Genomic DNA, 23,955 nt, shown 5'->3' on the forward strand with positions numbered 1-23,955 from the left:
TTTTTATTTTAAGTTTATTTTAGCATATTTTTTTTAATTATTTTTTATTTTAAATTTATTTTAGCATTTTCTTTTTTAATTTTTTTTAGTTTATTTTAGAATATTTTTTTTAAATTATTTTTTTATTTTAAGTTTATTTTAGCATTTTTTTAAATTATTTTTATTTTAAGTTTATTTTAGCATTTTTTTTTAAAAAGAGCTATAAGCTCTTTTTGTTATTCATGTATGCATGAATAGATTGCCCTCATTTTTTATGGAACGTATTTATTTTTTTTATTTATTTATTTACATGCATAAAAGTATACCTATGGACACGCATGTTTCTGGCTTATTTTGTTGCCATTAACGTCACACGAACTTCAAAAAAACAAGGGAAGTAATTCAATTTCTCCTGTTTTCGGTTATATTCTGACTATCAGTATAATGACGACAGCAAAACAAACAATTTCCTGTAAAAATTACTTTTGCATATAAAGAATTATCTACTTGATTGAATTTCATAATTTTTTAGATATTTTGTTATTTTTAAGATGCCAAGTAAATAAATAATATTGGTTTTGCTTAAAAGGACATATTTAACTGTACAAAAGCATATTTAACTGTACACGAGCATATTTAACTGTACACGAACATATTTAACTGCACACGAACATATTTAACTGTACAAAAGCATATTTAACTGTACACGAGCATATTTAACTGTACACGAACATACTTAACTGCACATGAGCATATTTAACTGTACACGAGCATATTTAACTGCACACGAGCATATTTAACTGTACACGAGCATATTTAACTGTACACGAGCATATTTAACTGTACACGAGCATATTTAACTGTACACGAGCATATTTAACTGTACACGAGCATATTTAACTGTACACGAGCATATTTAACTGCACACGAACATATTTAACTGTACACGAGCATATTTAACTGCACACGAGCATATTTAACTGCACACGAGCATATTTAACTGCATATAAGCATATTTAACTGTACACGAACATATTTAACTGTACACGAGCATATTTAACTGTACACGAGCACTAAGTTTTGAATGCCTACGTATTCAGTATGTATGTATTCATTCTCTGGCCCATCATCATCATTAGTTTAATGTTTATTATGCATGTTGGCATGTGTTGAACGGTTTTTTAAAAATTGACTTCCAAACTCACTCCCTCTTTGGCCAGATCTTTATTTATGCGGGAGGTATTTGTGATCAAGTGGTTAATGACACAGACTGATCACCTGGGTGTTCCAAGTTCAAATCCAGTACGTTCTAACAAAAATCGATTTCACCTAGGATGTTGGGTTACTTATGCACTTATGTTACCATGCTGAAATAATGTTATTATTAGTGCTAGGACAACAGCATATTCTTTTCCTTGTTTTGACTCTCAGGTATATATCCATTGATATCTTATATTTTTATGTAGAGTGATGTGGTTCTCAATTAATTAATTGTGTCTAACTGTGTCGGATATATACTTGAGAGTCAAACCAATGAAAAGAATATTCTGTTGCCCTAGCCGTAGTTATTATTTAGAAAGCCATTCTTAACATGGGGAGGGGGAGGATGTTTTATAACTATTCTATATTTCCATCTAACAATTTGATAAAAAGAAAAGATGTTGTGAAACTTCAATTCAACTTGAAAATACTATTTAAAAAATTGTACGGTAACATAAATACATAAGCACTGATGTTGGCAACCTTCCCGTGGTCCCTTCTGTAAATATCCAATGTCTTTCTAGAAAGAATTCTGACTAGAAAAATATTGAGGAAACCAATACCAACAATAAAATCATACGATGTGATGATGATTTATTCATCCATCTTTCTCAAATCCATCCTCATCACTTTTCCCATATTTGGTCTTTCTCTGCTAACTGACCGTATACATATATTATCCCAATTCTTTTAACATGACCAAACCAACAAAGTCTCCTGCTCTGCACACATCTCCCTATACTCTACAGGTTTAATCTTCCCCTGAGGTCATCAGATCTAAGCCTATCTTTAAAACTCACATTACACATACATTGTATCATTCTTATATTATAACCCTACGTCCTCTGGGTTGCATCCGTCAGAGCTTGGCTTGCAGGACCACAGATGCAACCCAGCAGTGCTATACTCTTAGCTTTCTCTAGTAGCGGATGCTTCAAGGGTGACCAGACTCACTGGTCACTGGAAAATACTGCTCTGATGCTCAGGGCCTGCAAAACGTGCAGGACCCTAAGTCTGCATGGCAACACTGTTTACTTTGGCTGTCACTTTGACTTTGAGATGAATCTGGTCTGTGTCTTCCATCGTCTGGCATCAGAGTACCTATTTACAATGCCTCCCCACGGGACAGAGTTAGACACCAGGGTCGTTTTTTAACGTGGAGAAAAGGAACGAAAATAAAAATTGTCTCAGTCGTGAAGGATTTCTCCTCCACCGAAAGAGAACAAGAAATTGAAGTGCAGCATCTGAAGAACAGATACTACACTTTGAGGTATTTATTTGCTCCCCCACTGAGCAAATTAGGCACAAGGCCGATTTTTAAAGTGAGGAGTGAAGGGGAAATGGGGACCAACTCCCCGGGGAGTAGGGGAGCTGGATAGTGACAATTGGTATGAAGGGTTGCCCCTACATTGACCAAGGTCTTATACGTGGGGGCGACCCCACATATGGTCTTTGCTTGCAGTATCTGCCGGAACAGATACTACACTTTGATTTTGTCCCGAAGGCCAAGTAAAAAAAAAAAAAAAAAAAATGAACTGCATCCTCACTCAGGCTGGCATTCGATAAGTAAAGAAAAACTTAGGGTCATGTTCTTATAAACAAATAAAATAATTATTCATAAAATATTCTTAAGATATACAGGGTACACATGTATAAAGTATAGTCCTTTGGGTTCTTAATGGCTTTCTGATGCAGGTTGTTACATCTAGGTTCGTTTAGACAATCTCCCAGCTAGGAACAGGAACCTTTCAACTTAGCTTTTCTGGGTGTTTCTGGCCCTTGGGCCAGAGCCCAGGCATGATGCATTCTCTTTAGTACCAGTGAAAGCCCTTATTTCTAAAGAAAAAAAACAATGGTTTTTATCAACTGCTAATTCCAACCACCCATCCTTGAGATCATTCTGTTTCTCTCTCTGTCGTTTAAAGCTTACCCTTTCTCTTTTCCCCTCTCTTCTTTCTCTTTCCCATTATTTTATATTCTTTTTCTCTTTTCTTGTGAATCTCCTCCTCTCTTTCGCAACCATATCTCCCTCCAACTCTCTTTTTCCTTCTTTCTCCCCAACCCAAACTACTTTTCTCTCTAAGAAACTGTATTATCTTTCAGGGTTCAATCCCCATCACTTGCTTGTTGGTCTGGCACTTAAATATAACAGATGGACCAAACAACAATATTTCCTAGATACGAAAGCAGACTTTTTTTCGCCATGTCAACTTTACTGTTCTTTTCTCTTTATCATATCGGCAATAAAGACATATTCCAGACTTTGGATAAAAGATAAGTTTCTTAAACCCCATGTCGAAAACCCCACCCAACTCTTAGCCTGCAAGCAAGGTGAATTGGTGTTACCCAAGCATACAACATTGTTACAATATTATTTCTTTCATGAAACGCATTGTTATTTTGGAGATGACAAGTAAATAATATTGGTTTTGCGTAGTCTAACTGTAAACAGCTCCTTTAATTATCACTCTTTTTTTGTATCATGTTTTATTATTCTATCTTGCGTTGTCTTTGATGAACGTTCAAAGAAATAAATGCATGCAAATCAGATTATATGAATGACCACGAAAAAATGATAAATACCCAAAGATTTATGCTTTCCAATATAAACCCAAAGAGGATTTTGTCTGTGAGTTGTTTGTTCTACGTAAATATCTTTCAGGCTTTCAGATTCGTCTTCATTTTCAGCCAAGTCCTTCTCATCACCAAGAAACTGCACTGTCATCAATGTTCTTATGTGTTCGACTTCATCGTCCATCTGTTCAAAAAAAAAAAAGCATTTGACAGAAAATATTCACTAAAATATAACAATTTAAATAAAAACATAATCTCTGACATGAAGAAGCTTTCTGATTCTACAAAATAGTTTAATTATATTTCAGTAACAAAATAATATATATTAATATATATATATATATATATATATATATATATATATATATTTAAATCCATACCTTTATTTTAATTTTTTCCAGATACATCTGCCTTACTTTAATGCTAGGTTTATTTATGGTGTCTTTTACATTTAATAAAAACCCTTTCCAATATTTGCTGATGAGGAAACCTTGTTTGATAAAAAACTACATGTAATAATTATTGTCCGTAACTTGATGTCTACCACAATAAAAACACTGTTTTCCGAAACGATCGTACAAATAATTGATTTTGTTGTTGTTCCTTCTTATGAAACGGATTTTTAATTTAATTATAATTTGATTTTTAAATTATCAATCACATTACTAAATATTCAATTAGCTCTAGGATATTTACCTATCGAGCTTATTATATATCTAAATTACAACGAGCACTTTTTCTTTCCCTGTATTTTAATTAAACTAGTAATTTTACTATTACATTAAAATACACTCTGCTCTTTAGATTATTGTTCTAATCTCTTTTAAATTATATATATATACTAGTGGCCTGGCAAGGCCACAGGGGAGACAACCGAAGCATCAAAACTAAAGCTGCCTGCCAGTATACTATATATATACAAATATATGCAAATTTGGGCATATTTTATTGGTTTGAAAATATAGGGTCTTTTTTTACCAATTGTCATAAAATTTTAACCATAGAATAGTATTATAATTTTCAAAAAGCCTACAAATTTTCATGTAGTTTCATCCCATAGAACCAAAGATATGAGCATTTTAATTTTCAATTTGGCTACAAGTACAGATATATTCATTTATATATATATATTAGTGGTGGGACGATTAATCAGAATAGAGAATTAGAAAAATCAGAATATTTGAGGGTATCGGAATCAGAAAAATTTGCACCAATTTTCCGATGCCAAAATGATTTTTTTAATTATTTGATTTTCTTATTTTTTATTTATTTTTTTACATGGTAGTCACCACTTATCAAGGCTGGAAGCCACTCGGGGATAAGGGTTATTGCGTGTACAGTAATCAATGGGACAATATCATAGTAATTGTTATTAATGGAGATTTGATAAAGTGTCTTACTTAAGGGGGCGGTTTATCAGGAATTTGTTTATGTTGGACTTGAAGACATCCAAGTTGTAGTCAGGTGGGAAACAGGCAAACAGAAGAGAGTTCCACAAGCGTGCACTTCTAAGGAAGAAGCTTTGTTCATGGAATCTACGTTTTGATTTAGGTACAGATAAAGAATGGGGAAAATTATTGACAGTGATTTCAGCTAGACGGGTGTTTTTTGTGAAAGATTAGCGAGGGGGGACCAGGCATTGGAGCTCAGACGAGCACTTGCCATGGAAATAACAATAAAACAAAGACAGGCTCGCAACGTCTCTACTGTGGGAGAAAGGTTGCAGGGAAGAGAAAAGGGCATCCCCCACTAAGCCACAAAGTCTATTTTGTACTCTGTCAAGGCAGGATAGGCTGTTTTTAGCAGCTCCTGCCCAGATGTGGCAGCAGTACTCCATCCTTGGACGTACTTGGCTTTTATATAGATAGACAATTGCATCAGCAGTGAGATATCTTCTGGAGTGGTAGAAGGATCCTATCATTTTTCCACCGACCTTGGCAACAAACTTGATGTACGTGTTCCATTTCAGATCAGGAGTAAAGGTCAATCCCAGAAGCTTGTCAAAACATGGAGCCTCCCTAAGACGAGAGCCATCCATTTCAATTGATGCCAGATAAGGATCAGAGCATTGATGATGTAAAGGTAGGAGCTTGGTTTTGGATGCATTAAAAGTAACCAGCCACCTCTTCTCCCACTGTACCATGCACTCGAGATCAGAGGAGAGAGAATCAGAGAGAACTTGGTCATTTACAGCCTTTGATGTGTTGTCATAGATGGTTGTGTCATCAGCATAGATGTCAACGAATGATTTAAGTATGTTTTGGGAGATCATTGATGTAGATCAGGAAGAGAGTTGGGCTCAGGATGGACCCCTGAGAGACTCCAGCATCAATACTGTGGGCCTCTGATTTCTGCCCATCAACCACTACTCTTATGAACCTATCAGAGAGAAATGATTTAATGATTGAGAAAACATTTCCAGTTATTCTATAGCTGGAAATCTGGTGGAGTAGACCTTTATGCCATACCTTGTCGAAGGCCTTTGATATGTCAAGAGCAATTGCCCTAGAAAGGAAGCCTTTGTCGAGAGATTCACTAATCCTATGAGATATAACCGTTAGCACATCTGCTGTTGATCTAGCAGAACGAAAACCATATTGCATATTACTAAGAAGGTTATTTCTGCTCAGGTGGTTGACTATTTCTTTATTTAATATGGATTCCAGCAACTTACTCATGACACACCGGAGACTTATTGGTCTGTACCGAGAGGGAGATGACTTATCACCTGAATTCTTAAATACAGGGCATACTGATGAGGTTTTCCAGGGTGTTGGGAAGCAAATTCTTTCATTACTCGTAACAATGATAAAATAATAAATATTTTTTGATTTTAAACCACCATTGAAGCTAAAACCGATAAATCATCCCCCACAACTATAGTTTTTACATTTACAAAAATATTTGCACATTTAACATGTGTGCTTTTACAGTAATCAGAGAAAAATCCAACTCTATAGTTAAATATTTAGAGATTTATAAAGAATCAGAATCGGGAAAAATATTGGAATCATCACATCACTAATATATATACCACCTTTTTGGCAATTTTATCAGTTCCAAATCTCAGCAACTACTGATAAGAATTTAACAAATGAAGGCTTGTTGGAAAGCTAATGATCTGAATTGGGTAGTGGGCTATATGACATTTGCCCTTATGGTCGCACATTTAGGGGATCATCGATTATCCAGAGCTTATTTTCATAATCGTTCCTATTTCCAGGTCATGAATGCAGGAGTTCAGACATCAGAGCAATGCAATTTGTAATCTCCTCGGACTCATTCGGATTAAGTAAAGAAAGCATTACTTTTGGAAAATCTCTTGTAGTTTATTAACTATTGTCGAAGCATAATAACTTGTCATACATAATATAGTTTTAGTGTACTGTCTTTTTTAACTTAACAAGTAAGTACTTAATGTTTTTATGCTATGTCTTATTTTCTTTTTACAATCAGTATTACATGTAGGGGTTAATCTGAAGAATCATTGAAGTTTTTGAATAAACCTTTTTCTTTAAAATACACTGCATTGTTTTGCTTATATAATTGAACCAGAAATAATAAAAAAAAGTAGTTTTATAATGTATCATTTGGTCATTGCTAATTCAGGGTGCCTCAAATCTATTTGACCCCTCCCTCAAACAATTATTTATTTTATTTGCTTGTTTATTTTAGGAAGGATTGTTTTACTAATTCTACCTATTTTGTGTTTAGTCAGGTTAGTTAAGCAAGTGCTAGGATTATTGCTAAAATTAGATTTATGGTCTTTAAATAAGATGTAGGTCTCCCTAGATTTTAATTTACTTTGTTGAAACATAATAACTTGTCCAACATAATAAAGTTTTAGTGTTATTTTCTTTTTAAGATCAGGGGTTTTGTCTGGAGAACCACCAAAATTTTTGTATGAAACCTTTTTCCTTAAATACACCAGATTGCTTTACATTTGTAGGTAACAAAAAGTTAAAAAAGGTTGGTGCAATGCGCCCCCTCCCCCATAATTATCTCAATTAATGAACAATCTTACTTTCATTTTACTTACATGATTCGCATGGCTGCCCAGTGGACATTCAAATACTGATTGTGCCCGCTTCACATCCAGTGTTGTCAAATAAAGTTTTATATCTTTTTTCTTTACTTTCGTCTGTGGTTTTTTGTTAACAGTCCGTGTTTCTAACTAAATAGAAAACAAAAAGTTTTTTTTTTTTTTAAATAAAACATTTCTAGCCGACCTAATATTATCAGGGAAAACATCAAATTGAAATGAAATACAGTATTACAAACAGAGAAAGAGAGAGAGCTCAACTGAGTTATACTAACAACTGTCTGGTATTGTTTTTATTGTAGTGCAACCACGAAGGCGATATTAAGGCTAGATCAAAACACCTCTAAGGTCTATCTTCAGACAACCAATCAAATCCAAAACATAACATGTGGCCGCGGTCGAAATCAAACTCATTACACGAGTTTGTAGTGTAATTCCAATCTTGTCCGTAGCTGAATACTTGATGCTTCACCAGGGCCATCAAGGGTATTTTTTATCATGACGCCATCACTAGATGGATTGCCTGCCACAACTTTAGAGAGGCACATCTATCCTCGAAGGAAGGATAAACCGTGCCAGTTTCCCAACATGGTATTTTACCTCGCGGTACATACAGTGCCTCACCTTCCCAAATGGTCACCCATCTACAACTGGCGAGACTCGACGCTGCTTAGTTTTGGTAATCTGGCAAGAACTGGTGTGTCAACGTGATTGTCCGTATCTTATGGAGTGATTATGTTAATTGAGTCCAATCTTATGGAGTGATTGAAAGTCCAATCTCATGCAGTGATAGAAAGTCCAATCTCATGCAGTGATTGAAAGTCCAATCTTATGCAGTGATTGAAAGTCCAATCTTATGGCATGATTATGTTAATTGAGCTCGACTGGCTTCTTGATAGATGATCTGGTGTCAATAGCGACCAAATTAATACATGAGGGGAGAGAGGAGGAAGAAATATTGATTTATTTTGTTACTAGTTGGGCACCCGTCATTTACCAGTTGTAAAATATGCTTACATATATTTTAATTCACGCAGATTTTGTATTTATTATTAGTCAATTCTTTATCGATTTTTATGCATTGAATTGTATCCAATATATAATAGTGATTTCAAAAGTAAAAAAAAAAAAAAATCAAAACAAATATGCCATCATTTAGATTCAAAACCAAAACATTCAGTGCTCCAGCCTTAATTATTACTGTTTGAACTATCGTCAGATGGATAAGAAATAGATAAAAATGAACCAACTTTAATGTATGAATATATATTTGCGCCTTACGCCTTCCAAGTTCCAATGTTTTTCAATGTTAACTCTTTAGCAGCTATTTTTACTGACTAAAACCCCATAAAACAATGATCCACAAAAATGCAATCATTTAACCTGCCTCATACCGCTCTCTGACTTTGCGTCTCAGAGGAGATGCCCTTTGAAAAAAATGGAGACAGACACACCCACAGAGTGAATTTTATAAATTAGATTATTTGTACATGTTCGAAATAGAACACTGAAACTAGGTTAAGCTTTTCTTTTCTTTGTCCTATCATATTGGGACAGTTTCTAAAAATTGTACATGTATTTTAAAATGTTTACTTACTCTGAGTTTACGAACGCGCTCTAGTTTTTGAATTTCTTCCAACCGTGATTTGATTTCATTTTCATATTGCCACTGAAGGTTGATGGACTCTGCCACAAGACATTTCGTAAGCTCTTCTTTTTCCTTTCTCCTACGTTCAGCTTTCGCAACGTTAGTTCTGTATATTGATTCAGGTACTGGAGTTCCATCTCGGTTTATCTAAAAAAAAATAAATAAATAAATAAAATAAAAAATAAAAAAAATGTTGCCATTAAAATTTAATGAAAAACACAGCAAATAACATGGCAAATTAAAAACAATATTTTTAAATTAAGTAAAAATTATAAACAGAGAAGAAGAGTAAGATTACTCAAAGAAGCAGCACATATGCTGGAGATGATCATCTACTATACAGACCTAGAATTAAATACAATTATTAATTATAAATCTCTGCTTATATATAAAAGCACTTTGTGTGTGGTTGATTGTTTTTGTTTTATAGCATATCAACCCTTTTCAGGTTATTTAATGCCGAATCCAGTGATTTTGAAGAAAGAATTTTTTAATACAATATATATATTTTTTTTTCAAGTCAGTTTCTATATAACCCATAGTTGGAACCCTAACAGATACTACCACTCCGGGTCAGAATGAACCTGGGAGCAATGATAATTAAAGGGTGGCTACACACTCCCCAAAGCCCGCAAGCTGGAGCCTCACCATCGGATATAGTTTAAGGTCATATCCCGGACCTTGTGTGTGTGTGTGAGATGAATGTTATCAATCAATGCCTCTGTCCGTCTGTGATTCTCAATTTAGTTAATACAGACTAAGTAAATACTTAGTTATACAGTTTCTCCTAAGTCTATTCTCTTCAATAAAACCTGTAGTCTCATAAAGAAAGCATGCAGACATGACATATAAAAAAATGCAGAAATTGTCTAAGCTGAATGTTACTGTTGCCTATGTCTGTCTGCATCTCTTAATCATCAATTTAGAAAACTAAGTTAATATATTTCTTAAACATATTTCTAAAAATACTTAATGCTAGATATCTTACAGAATGGTCAATTATGATTATTATAATCAAAATCTAATGAAATTCTGATAAGAAAATACTAATAAATATGTTTTTTTATTTAAACAATTCCTAATTTTCTTTCATTTAATATGCCATTTAATATCTGTGAAGGATTTTCCTAAATATACAATTTGAAACATCTAGCATGACAAATATAAAAAATATTCCAAAACAATTAGTGCGAGACAATCTATATATTAAATACAATAGCGCGTGTTACTTTCTGTGTCAGGCTTACATCCAGATCGTTTAATTGTCATGCATTTCTATTTCTTGTCATAAATAATTTTACCAAGAATTCTTCATAAGTTTTGGTTTCGATTTCGATTATAGCTGATGGCACTTAATTCATCTATTTTTTTTATAAATAATTTTACCAAGAATTCTTCATAAGTTTTGGTTTTGATTATGGCGGAAGGAACTCAAGTTATATATATATATATATATATATATATATATACATTTTTTTTTCATAAGTTTTTATTTCGGTTTCGATTCAAGCTAATACACCCAAGTCATATATTTTTTTTAATTTTTGGAATCGTAACTTTATAATATATAAAAATCGATAGAACATTAACTCTATAATAATATATATGAAATCTGCAAGAATTAAAATATACTTAAGCATATTTAACGACTAGGCTTTGTCGGACGTTCGTGCTAGCTTAGATAAATACTTTTGCAGTTTTAACAAAAAAGCTACAATAATATCAGAGCGTCTCCATTTACACTGAACATCTACAGAATGCCAACATCAATATATTACATATGAATGAGTCCTCTGTGGAATTTCCACAGGTCCTGCTGGTGAATTATTATCATCTATATAATTTTCTGCTTATTACTTACTTAGTCTGTATGTTACGCTTTGAATAAGCATGTTATTTATTAGACAAATAAATTGAACATATCTTCATCTTTTTTAAATAAAAAAACGGTGCTTGTGAAGGATAGTGATGTTTTAAACCAACGCATTTCAGGGGAAAACATTATTAAGTACTAATAAATACTCAGAAAGTAATATTGTGCTACATAGTACAATACAAATAATAAAATCACATTGTAAGAAACAGTCTTAAATTTACTCCTTCAGTTCAGCATCTCTTGGCATAAGATGTTCTTCGTTTTTTGCCCTGTTTTTTTTTTTTTTTAATGTTCCCTTATGATACTACTATAATAGTACTTATTAATTTATCTCATCTGGGTTAGTTCCATATTTAAAATACAATGGACACTATTTTCATAGAAATTTTAATACACTCATATTTGCTGAGTGTTATTAGTTTTTTTTTTTTTACTTTTTTTTTTTTTTCCAAAAAACAAATTATTTGCGCCATTCAGAAGAATATAAAAATGAACCGAAAGCAAAAACCAGTTACTTCCCTTGGACCAACAAATGTAGAGTTATCGCCCTTGAGTAAAGCAGCTCTGCCTGCTATCGTGATACTTTGAGAAATAAAATCACAGAACAAAAACAATTGATTCCAGTAAAGCAACTGGCCCGGACGGTATTCCAATTATTGTACTCAAAAAACTTCAACCTGAACTAGCGCCCATACTTACAAAACTATTTAAACGTTGTCTTAAGGAGAATAGTTTCCCATCTCCCTGGAAAATTTCATCTGTATGCCCTGTATTTAAGAATTCAGGTGATCGCTCATCCCCCTCTCAGTACAGGCCAATAAGTCTCCTGTGCGTCATGAGTAAGTTGCTGGAATCTGTGTTAAATACAGAAGTAATCAACCATCTCAACAAAAATAATCTTCTTAGTGACACTCAATATGGTTTCCGTTCTGCTAGATCTACAGCAGATGTGCTTACAGTTATATCTCATCGGATTAGCAAATCTCTCGACGGAGGCAACCTTTCTAGGGCAATTGCTCTTGACATATCTAAGGCCTTTGATAGGGTATGGCATAAAGGTTTACTTCATAAGATCTCTAGCTATGGTATAGCTGGAAATGTCTTCTCAATTATTAAATCATTTCTTTCTGATAGGTTCATAAGAGTAGTAGTTGAGGGGCAAAAATCAGAAGCCCACAGTATTAATGCCGGTGTCCCTCAGGGGTCCATCCTGGGCCCAACAGGTTGGCCTTCGGGACAAGATCAAAGTGTAGTATCTGTTCCAGCAGATACTGCACTTAAGATAATTTGTACCAGTCAATGGAGGGGAAACCCTCTATACTGGGACAATTATTATTTTTGGTAACCAGAGTGACCCCTTTTAGGGGAGCTGGTTTTTACCTCACATTAAAAACGGCCTTGTGCCTAATTTGCTCAGTGGGGGAGCAAATAAACACCATCTGTTCTTCAGATGCTGCACTTCTATTTCTTGTTCTCTTTCGGTGGAGGAGAAATCCTTCACGACTGAGACAATTTTTATTTTTGTACCTTTTCTCCACGTTAAAAAACGACCCTGGTGTCTAACTCTGTCCCGTGGGGAGGCATAGTAAATAGGTACATTAATGATCTTCCAAATCACATCCTTACATCATTTGTAGACATTTATGCTGACGACACTACCATTTATGGTAGCACATCTAAGACAGTAAACGACCAAGTTCTCTCCAATTCTCTCTCCTCTGATCTTGAGCATGTAGTACAATGGGGAAAGGAGTGGCTGGTTACTTTTAATGCATCTAAAACCAAGCTTCTCTCTTTACATCATCAACATTCTGATCCACATCTGGCATCAATTGAAATGAATGGCTCTCGTCTTCAGGAGGCCTCAAGTTTTGACAAGCTTCTGGGCTTGACCATTACTCCTGATCTTAAATGGAACACGTACATCAAATCTGTTGCCAAGGCCGCTGGAAAAATGGTGGGATCTTTCTATCGATCCAGTAGATATCTCACTGCTGATGCAATTCTCTATCTATATAAGAGCCAGGTACGTCCAAGGATGGAATACTGTTGCCACATCTGGGCAGGAGCTGCTAGAAAGGACTTGGCCTGCCTTGATAGAGTTCAAAATAGACTTCGTAGCCTCGTAGATGTCCTTTTCTCCTCCTTGCAACCTCTATCTCACAGAAGAGATGTTGCGAGTTTGTCTCTGATGTATCGTTATTTTCATGGAAAGTGTTCGACTGAGCTTCAATCTATGGTCCCCCCTCGCAAAACTTTCACAAGAAACACTCGTCTAGCTGTAAACACTATCAATAATTCCCCCCACTCTTTATCTGTGCCTAAACCTAAACGTAGATTCCATGAACAAAGCTTTTTTATTAGAACTGCACGCCTGTGGAATTGTCTTCCGTTTTCCTGCTTTCCGGCTGACTACAATATGGTTGTCTTCAAGTCTAACGTAAATAAGTTCTTGATGAGCCGTTCCATATAAGTTATCAAATTTAACAAATTTTCATTACTAATGATTATTATATTGTCCAATTTCTACTGTACACTCTTTAACCCTTATCCTTGAGTGGCCTCTTGGCCTTGATAATGAGTTGATACCTTTAAAAAAAAAAAAAAAAAAGAAAAAGTCCAATGTGAACAAGTTCTAATTGAATCATCCCCCCTAAGTAATCAAAGTTACAAAATTCCCACTGTTTACTATGCTAAAATCACAATGACTAATGTATACCTATTAACCCTTATCCTCGAGTGGCCTCTGGGCCTTGATAAGTGGTGACACCCTTGTAAAAAAAAAAAAATAAAAAATAAAAAATTAATCTATATTACAGACTTTATCCATTAGGTATCTAGCGGAGTCTCAATATTATTTAAAATGTAAGTTTGTTAAAGAAATGTGTTAAAATGTATACTTTGTCTTTTCAGCATTTTTAAATGGTTACTAGCAGGTCGCTTGGCGTTGCCCGGTTTGTAAAATATGCTTATTTTAATTCAGGTAGATTTCGTATAGAGCAAATTCTCTGTGGATTATTATACGAGGTCAATGTGCACGGCTTGTTCAAGCAAAGACCTACCTTTAGATTGTGGACTTTTAAGGATATACATAGGGGTAGTCCGGTCCGCTACGAATGAATATCGCCTTTAAATTTGTCGCTGACAACTAGTTCGAAAGATACAAATTCATTATTCCATGTTTTCCTGTAGCAGTTTTGCCTGGCAGCCATTTTGTTTTAGCTTTAGCAGCTAAGAGAAACTGTAGGCTGTGCACATGCGCAAACAGAAAAAAAAAGAAAAGAAAAGAAAACTTTCTGAATATGGAAAGAAGGAGGAAAAAAATAGGATCAATGTGGCCTGGCTGTCCCACTGAAGACTTATTCCGCAAGCCGTTCTTAACATGAGGAAGATGGGGGTGTTTATTCCGAAAGCTATTCTTAACATGAGGAGGTTGGAGGGTGTTTATGCCAAAATCCGTTCTTAACATGGGGAGGTAGAGAGGGGGGCTAATACCCCTAGAAAGAAACTTTGTAGCTAATTCTTCTTTATTTAAAAATAACAAGCCACACATGCATGGTCCCCCTCTGGTGCTGTATGTGAGATGATGCCACAAAAAATAGTGAAGAAATGATGAATGTGAGAAAGTGAAGGGCCAACGTTGCCATCACATTTTTGCCGTTTCAGAAAAATCTAATAGATGGAGCAAAAGTTATGGGGTAAAAGGTGTCATTTTGTGCAATTTTGGGGCATTTGTGACCCCTTTTGAGCTTGGGAATGCCGAATCCCAGTGACAATGGACAAACGGTGCAGTTTCACGCCTTAAGACATGTATACAGTGCCGGCAAAAAGAAAATCTACACTTGTCATTTTTTTTCAAAAACTGCAAATTTAAGCTAAATTTAATGTAACTATTTAAACAAATTATACTTCATTTGATTCGCCTTTTATTCCTCTATAATTTTGCCTGTTCATATTTGACTTTCAATTGAAATATTTTAGTGTTCACGTCAATTTTAAAAAAATAACTTCAAATTGAGGAGGCAAAAAGAAAGTTCGCAGCAACAAATTCGCTTAAAACTAGCTTAAATTATCGCCCCTAAATCAGTTTAAAATATCCACCAACAGGCAACAACGCATCTCTAGTCGTAATTGTTGTTGTTCCAGGTTATACAACGTAACATTTAGTCCATATGCCACGACTTTCTCTTAGTCATCGTCAGGAGCTAATTAATCTCCACCTTTTTGGTTTATCCAATCGAGAAATCGGCCACAAATTAAAAGATGATGAGAAAATAGAACGATGGGCCGTGCAAAAACACAAGAACACCGGCAGTGTTCGTGATGTCCCTAAATCTGGTCGTACTAGAGTTACTTCTAACAAGGAAGACAATGCTATCAAGATCTGCAGTCTAAGAAACAGATTTGAAATGGCTCCCCAAATCCAACAACAGTGCAATCTTGTTAAAAAGTGCTCTGTTTCTACTGTCAAGAACAGATTAAAGGAATTTAATTTGCAAGGCTATGTTGCAAGACACAAGCCAATGATTTCTATAACGAAAATAAAGTGCTGTTTTGACTTCGTCAGATGCAATGAACATCATGACTCTTCATATTGGTCAAAAGTGCTTTTTTGCAACAAAAGCAAGTTCAATAGGCTAAGCAGTGATAGTACGCCCATCAGAGGAAAGATGAAGAATTTAATCCTAGGTGCTCAGTTTCAATGCTGCAAGGTGATGGAGATTCAGTTTTGGTGTGGGGCATTATTAGTACCAATGGTCCAGGGCCTATAGTTCGCTTGCAAGGTCAAATTAATTCGACAAAGTACATTAATATGTTAACTGAGCATTTTCTACCCTACTTTGGTCGGAATTTGGATGATAATCCCATCTTCATGCAGGATAATGCTCCCATTCACACAGTTTGCAATGTCAAGAGGTTCCTGGAAGAGCAAGATATTCCTTGTTTGGATTGGCCTGCACAATTTCCAGACCTCAATCCTATCGAAAACCTATGGCATTACATCAAGCAACATCTACGCAATGATAAAATTTCAAATTTGGAAGAACTTTGGATAAAAATTAAAGAAAAGTGGGATGCCCTTTCCCCGGAGTAGTGCTGCAGTCTAATTCAAAGAATTCCCAAAAGATTGCAGGGGGTCAAATTGCAGAAGGGCTATGCTGCTAAATATTAACTAGTTCATGGTGTTTTTGTTGTATTAGTGTTGCATTAATGCCCTAAAGTTACATTTAAATAACAATTTTCCATTGTGCAGACTTTCTTTTGCCCTCCTCAATTTGAAGTTATTTTTTTAAATTGACGTGAACACTAGAATATTTCAATTAAAAGTCAAATATGAACAGGTTAAATTATAGAAGAAAAAAGGCCAATCAAATGAGGTATAGTTTGTTAAACAGTTACATTAAATTTAGCTTTAATTTGCAGTTTTTGAGAAAATTACAAGTGCAGACTTTCTTTTTGTTGCCTCAATATTTGAATTCAGCACCATGGAAAACTGCTACACATACATATCAAGTTTTTGAGTAATATGAAAAAAGAGCTCCAAAACGGCATGTTTTTTAGCCTTAAAAGTCCCAGAATTTTGCCAGGGTCACCCATACTAAATTTATATTAAGAACAATGACCTCACATTTTAGCCAAGTTTCAGGAAAATTTAATGGATGGATCAAAGTGTCATTTTTAGCCGTTATGGGACATTTTTTACCTCTTTTGAGCTCCTGGGGACACCGAATCCCAGTGTAAATGGATAACGGTGTAGTTTTATGCCTTAACACATATTTGAGTTGACCACCATGAAAAAACACTATAATCAGATATATCAAGTTTTTGTTGAGAAATATAAAAAAAAAGAGTCACAAAAAGGGGCATTTTTAGCACTAAAACTCCTCAGGGACGCGAACCAGAATTTTGCCAGGGTCACCCATACTGGATTTATATTAAGAATAATGGGCTCCACATTTTGCCCAAGTTTCAAAAAAATCTAATGAATCGATCAAAAGTTATGGGGTAAAACATCTCATTTTTGGCCATTTTTGACGCAACGGGAATTTTTGCAAAAAAACATTTTTTTACTGAGCACATCTATTTAATGAAATACTATTTGTGGCAAAATTCCAGGAAAAACTAATAGACAGTTATCTGGCAATCGTCCGGAATAACGAACGCACTGATGGACGCTACTGAAAACATAGGTCCCTCTCTGATAAATAAGGGGGACCAAAAATTTTTTAAGTTGATTGAATTCTTCTTTTTGAGGGAAACTTTCTTCAATTACAGGCATTCAGTAAAAGTAGTGCACTTGTCATCTGCTGCAAAACTCAAACTTTTTTTCAACTGAAACAACAGACATTTATTTACAGGTACTTCCAGAATAACACATTATCTCGTGTTCAAAAGTCTTCTTGTACTCCAATGTATTTAACAAGACTCTTCTACGGTGAACACATGGTACTCTGTCTTTGTCTACCCATGTTTAGGACACGTCTTTCCCTGTCACTCTCGGGCCATGTTTGTAACACGTCTATTTCTGTTTTTGACTCCTAATGGGGGGGGGGTATGAGACAAATGGATTCGCCAATCATTTTTATAAACACCGGCTGTGCTAAACAACCAATGAAAACGTTTCATAATTATTATAAAAATTGTCGAATTTTGGATTCAATCAGTTTGCCGTTAACCACGCCACGGACCGCATTTGATTCTTGGACGCCATCTTGGTTACTGATCTGAACTATGCCGTCATCTTTGTTCAACACAATATCTCAGAACTTAACAGGTTAACTATGCCACGGACCGCATTTGATTCTTGGCTGCCATCTCGGTTACTGATCTGAACTACGCCGTCATCTTTGTTCAACACAATATCTCAGAACTTAACAGGTTAACTACGTCACGGACCGCATTTGATTCTTGGCTGCCATCTTGGTTACTGATCTGAACTATGCCGTCATCTTTGTTCAACACAATATCTCAGAACTTAACAGGTTAACTATGCCACGGACCGCATTTGATTCTTGGCTGCCATCTTGGTTACTGATCTGAACTATGCCGTCATCTTTGTTCAACACAATATCTCAGAACTTAACAGGTTAACTACGCCACGGACCGCATTTGATTCTTGGCTGCCATCTTGGTTACTGATCTGAACTACGCCGCCATCTTTGTTCAACACAATGTCTCAGAACTTAACACTTTTTCTTTCCTTCTTTCTTACTATGACATTACCTCACACATGGCTCCGTCATTTGCATATGTTGGCTGTCATACAGCTACTGCTGCTGCTGTCATATGTGTGTCTACACTGTTACATTGTCAAGATGTTTGATTTGGTTGTTTTATGGCATATCAACCTTTTTCGGGTTATTTAATGCCAAACCAATTATTTTGGAAATATTATTCATATTGCATCCAGTTATTTTGTAGAAGGTCTTAATTCTTTAAGCTATTTGTATCTTCAATCGCTAGTTTTTAGTGTTTGGTTTGGTTTGGTTATTTTATAGTGGATTTTATCGTTTTTGTTCCCTGCCCTGCAGAACATGAATGAGTTTTGCAATGGGAGAGGGAAAAGGGTTACAGTATTAATATTTGGTACATTTTAAGTTAGGAAACCAGTCATGAAGTGGGTTTGAGATAGAAAGAGAAAGGGGTTGGTTGGTTGTTTTTGTTTTATGGCATATCAACCCTTTTCAGGTTATTTAATGCCGAATCCAGTGATTTTGAAGAAAAGTTTTTTAATACAATATATATTTTTTTTTTCTCAAGTCGGTTTCTATTTAACCCATAGTTGGAACCCTAACAGATACTACCACTCTGGATCAGAGTGGACCTGAGAGCAATAGCAATTAAGGGGTGGCTCCACACTCCCGAAAGCCCACAAGCTGGGGCCTCACTATCGGATATAGTTTAAGGTCACATCCAGGACCAAAAGAAATAGGAAGAAGGAAAAGGAGGAAAAGGTCAGTTGTTTTTGTTTTTAGTCTTGCAGAATATAATTAAGTTTCGCAAAAGGAAGTAGAAAAACAAAAAGCATCAATGTTAGGTGCATTTCGTCTCGGGAAGCCAATATCTTCAAGATGTAACATATCAGCAGGAGAAAAGTGTCGAAGTTGAACAAGGACATGTGAAAGATGAACTTGAAGATAAAGTGAACGAGTGTTCAATTTCTCAACCCACTTTAGTAGATGTGGAGAGACATTTTAAAAAGGTTTAAAGATATGCTGTTAAAGGTAACAGACCAAGCGTTAAAAGATTTAAAGATATGCTGTTAAAGGTAACAGACCAAGCGTTAAAAGATTTAAAGATATGCTGTTAAAGGTAACAGACCACATGTGTGGATGATATGGTAATGAAATTAGGAAGCTGAAAATAATATCAAAGAAAAGTGAAAATGATGAAGTTAGTGGAGAAAAGGGTTATATACCTGACTAGCTGGCCGCCAGACATTGCCTGGTCGTACAATATGCTTACACATAATATTTTAATTCATGCAGATTACGTATGTATTATTAAAAAAATTAATCCTCTATATGGATATATGTTACAGGGAATAATTTGATCGGTGGACTAATTCGCAAAAAATTAAAGTAATAATGACAATGTCGTTCAAATTCCATCTGTGTTTGTTCACAATATCACGCCAGCTGATATTTGGGACTGACGATCTTAAACATAGTCTTTTTTGTTATTAGATAAAATGGAAGAGTTTTTACAGGGAAAGATTTTATGTAACACCGCCGGTGCAACTTAAAATATTCCCCTATAAAAAATTATTCCTATTTATCTAGTAGAGAAAAACCATTTTTAAGATCGGATTTTTTTCGATTCTCGACACCTATCGGATGAATTTCTGTACAAAACATATCTAAGAACACTGCCAGACATATAAATTAGCTTTGCGTGAAATTTGCAAAAGATGGGCTCAGCCGTTTCAGAACCTATGAGGAAGGAACTCTCACACACACAAAAAGTTACTTTCATAAAATAATAGAGATAGAGTTATCAAAAAAGGTAGCAAGAAGAACGAAGTCAAGTTGATCGTTGTTTTGTTTTACGGCATATCAACCCTTTTCTGGTTATTTAAAAACAATAACACTGATATATTATTTTAATTGGAATTCATTATTGAGATGAATATTATTTATTAATTTATTTATTGCGGACTATCATCCTCATCTTTCTTAGTTGTTTCACGATGTTTCAACCAACTATTCCTCTGGTCTTTGTCAGGTGGTAACCCTTCGGGACCCGTGGCACAGTGGATAGAGACGTTGAATCTCTATGGTTTCAGGTGAGAATTGTCTGAAGATAGCGGTTTCAATCTTACTCAAAGCCGACCAGAGCCTTACTTGGCCCAAAATGTGGTGAGACGACAACAACTATGGATGGCAGTAATTGCTGAGAATGCAGTTAGGAGATTCGGAGTTACCACCTGACGAAGACCAGAGGAATAGTTGGCCGAAACGTTGTGAAACAACAACTCCGAAAGATGAGGATAATAGTCCGCAATAAATAAATTAATAAATATCATTGATATTCAGTGATTTTAGAAAAAAGATTTTATGCCTCAAGTTCTTTATATCTTTGAATATCTATTCATAGTGTTTGGTTTGGCTATCTTCTCTTGAATCAGCAGCAAACTGTACAGGGCTTCACCTGAATGCTACCAAGACTGAGTGTATGCCAATTAACATTTGCAACAACCACGAAATTAAAACCTTCACAAATAACATCCTCAAATGTGTTGAAAACTACAAGTATCTAGGATCACACATCAGGAACTCTGAGAAATACTTTAACATTAGAAAAGGGCATGACATGGACTGCTTGTAACAAAATGAAGAAGATATGGAAATCCAATCTTGCTCGCAAATTCAAAATCCAAGTTTTCTGCATACTTATTGAGTCAATCTTACTCTATGGATCTGAAACTTGGATTCTTTCAGAAAAACGACAGCGTCGTTTGGATGGATGCTACACACATCTTTTGAGAAGAGTACTCAATCTCTCATGGCGAAACCACCTAACTCTGGAAATGATATATGAAGACTTACCGAGAGTATCAACCTCAGTTTGCAATAGACGTGTTCAGTTTGCTGGGCATTGTACACGTGCTACAGATGAACTTGTTTCATCATTTGTACTGTGGAGGCAACCATCATTTAAAAATTGATCATGAACGTTAACTTTTCTATATAGGATACAACAAGATATATTTATCTCCAAGGAAGATCTTTTGGGTGCTATGACAAATAGGAAATAATGGAAGAGTGTAGTGAGTTCAATCTTGGCTGAGGCGGCAAGACGATGATGATGATTGGCTGTTTTGTTTTATGGCAAGGCGTAACAGAACTGCTAACACGTGTGTAGCAGCAGCTGCATGACACATATGCAAATGACTGAATTGGTGCATGAGGTGACGTCAGAGCAGAGGAAGAGAAAGGCGGAGAAAAAAAAAAGAAAGCGATTATGAAGTGCATGCCAGCGTAAGATGAATATGTGGCCCATAGGTGACGAGAGCTTTTTTGTGGAAGCATGTGTGAGTACGAGAGGAACCTTCGAAACAAGATGCAATCCGAACTTTGAACAAAAAAAAAATGACCGGACGATCATATGGATAGGGCGAGCCACAGACATAGCAGTGGAAAGAGAATGGGATTTTAAAAAATCCTGTGTGGCGGCAACTGGAGTGAAACAGACATGTTGACGTGGAAGAAAAATAGCATGTGTCCGATACAGCAGAGTTTTGCTAACTACATGGTGGACTAAAAGATTTTTAAAACAAGATGCAATGCACTGCTTGGAAAGTACCATGAATAGATACCTTTTATTTCGACTAGGAACAAAGTGTAGTATCTGTTCTGATACTACGATTCATCTTTTCTGACCTCAATCAGTGGAGAAGAAATCCTTCTAGATTGAGGCAATTTTTTTATTTTTGTTCCTATCCAGAGTGCCCCTTTTTGGGGGAGCTGGATTTTCCCCATATTAAAAACCAATCTTGTGTCTAACTTTGCCCTTGTGGGGAGGCAAGTAAACAGGAACAAAAAAAGCGAGTCGAATTTCTTTCCTTTGTTTCTTTGCAAGACTTTTCTATACGACGTCGGGTCTGAGTGTTAAAATGTTATGAGACTGTTTAAGAAGATTAATGACAACGCTACAATAGCAACCCTCTTGGGGTTATTTGATGTCAAATCCAGTAATTTTGGAAAAAAGTTTTTATGTTTTGAGTTATTCATGGTGTTCGGTTTGTTGTTCTATTCTTGGAGAAGTTTTTTTTGTTGTTTCTGTTTTTGAGTTTGCAGAATATGATTGAGTTTTGCAAAGAAAAAAAACAATAACATTGATATTCAGTGCATAATTTAGTCAAAGAGCCAGTATCTTCAGACAGGCTGATCTGTTAACATCAGGGTGGAGGCTGAGCAAAACTAGTTTCACAGATATATTATAAAGGGACGAACAGAACAATACCAGGTTAAACAGAGATTCTCTTTGTTCTCTCTTTTTATTTCGCTCTTTCTCTCTTTTTATTTTCCCAGCATAAATACTAGTGATGGGATGATTCCAATATTTTTCCCACTTCCGATATAATCACCAATTCTGTTCTAAATTTTTTATCCCAATACAATTACCAATTCTGTTCTAAATTCCCTGATTCCGATATAATCACCAATTCTGTTCTAAACTTTTTATACCAATACAATTACCAATTCTGTTCTAAATTCCCTGATTCTGATATAATCACCAATCCTGTTCTAAACTTTTTATACCAATATAATCACCAATCCTGTTCTAAATTCCCTGATTCTGATATAATCACCAATCCTGTTCTAAATTTCCTGATTCCGATATAATCACCAATCCTGTTCTAAATTCCCTGATTCTGATATAATCACCAATCCTGTTCTAAATTCCCTGATTCTGATATAATCACCAATTCTGTTCTAAATTCCCTGATTCTGATATAATCACCAATTCTGTTCTAAATTTCTGATCCCAATACAATTACCAATTCTGTTCTTAAACTAACTGATTCCAATACAATCACAAAGACTATTCTAAATTCCCTGATTCCGATACAATTTTTGATACTGATTTTAAAATCGTTTAAAAAAAGTAATGTTGTTAAATTATCTTTTTTATTATAAGAAAAGTATTCCTGATGACCTTTGATTTCAAATGTAAGTTGAAAGACACACATATAATAAGATTTTTGCAAGGTGAAAAATAACAAGCGAAAGGATGCATGTATCAAAAGTATGCAGTCCCTAGCACGATTCAAGTTTTTATATTTCTAAATATTTGTAATCTAGTTTTTATATTTCTAAATATTTTAATCTAAAACTGAAACGTGATCGTTGGAACACAGATTCATAGTAACTAGCAGAACCCGTGGAAATTCTACGGTAGTTGAAAATTTTTAAAACACATTATAAATAAAAGGGGATAAAATATATTTTAAAACAAATCAGCATAAATCATTTCACAGACAAAAATTTATAAAAATTATTTATTTTTATATAAAACACATTAAACCCCAGGGCTGAAATGAAACCTGAAAAAATTTAATTTTTATTATTT

At 35.0% G+C, this 23,955-nt stretch overlaps 1 protein-coding gene across 9 annotated transcripts in view; it reads right to left on the bottom strand.

The window, feature by feature from the left end:
• LOC145296075 (uncharacterized) overlaps positions 1–23,955 on the bottom strand; it is a 94,546-nt gene that overhangs the window by 48,536 nt on the left and 22,055 nt on the right. For 3 of the 9 annotated variants that reach the window (XM_080142198.1, XM_080142194.1, XM_080142195.1), the window contains exons 3-5: positions 9,453–9,650; positions 7,853–7,987; positions 3,823–3,997 (exon numbers count right to left, since the gene is read on the bottom strand). In XM_080142198.1, coding sequence (XP_079998324.1) covers positions 3,823–3,997; positions 7,853–7,987; positions 9,453–9,650 — 508 coding nt within the window. Of the gene's footprint in view, positions 1–3,822; positions 3,998–7,852; positions 7,988–9,452; positions 9,651–19,798; positions 20,065–23,955 lie in introns of those variants that run through there. The other 6 variants (XM_080142201.1, XM_080142197.1, XM_080142200.1 and 3 more) reach the window with 5 other exon arrangements.

The sequence above is a fragment of the Euprymna scolopes genome, chromosome 16, assembly GCF_053919585.1.
Source record: "Euprymna scolopes isolate OS-2025 chromosome 16, ASM5391958v1, whole genome shotgun sequence".
Taxonomy (NCBI): Eukaryota; Metazoa; Mollusca; class Cephalopoda; order Sepiida; family Sepiolidae; genus Euprymna; species Euprymna scolopes.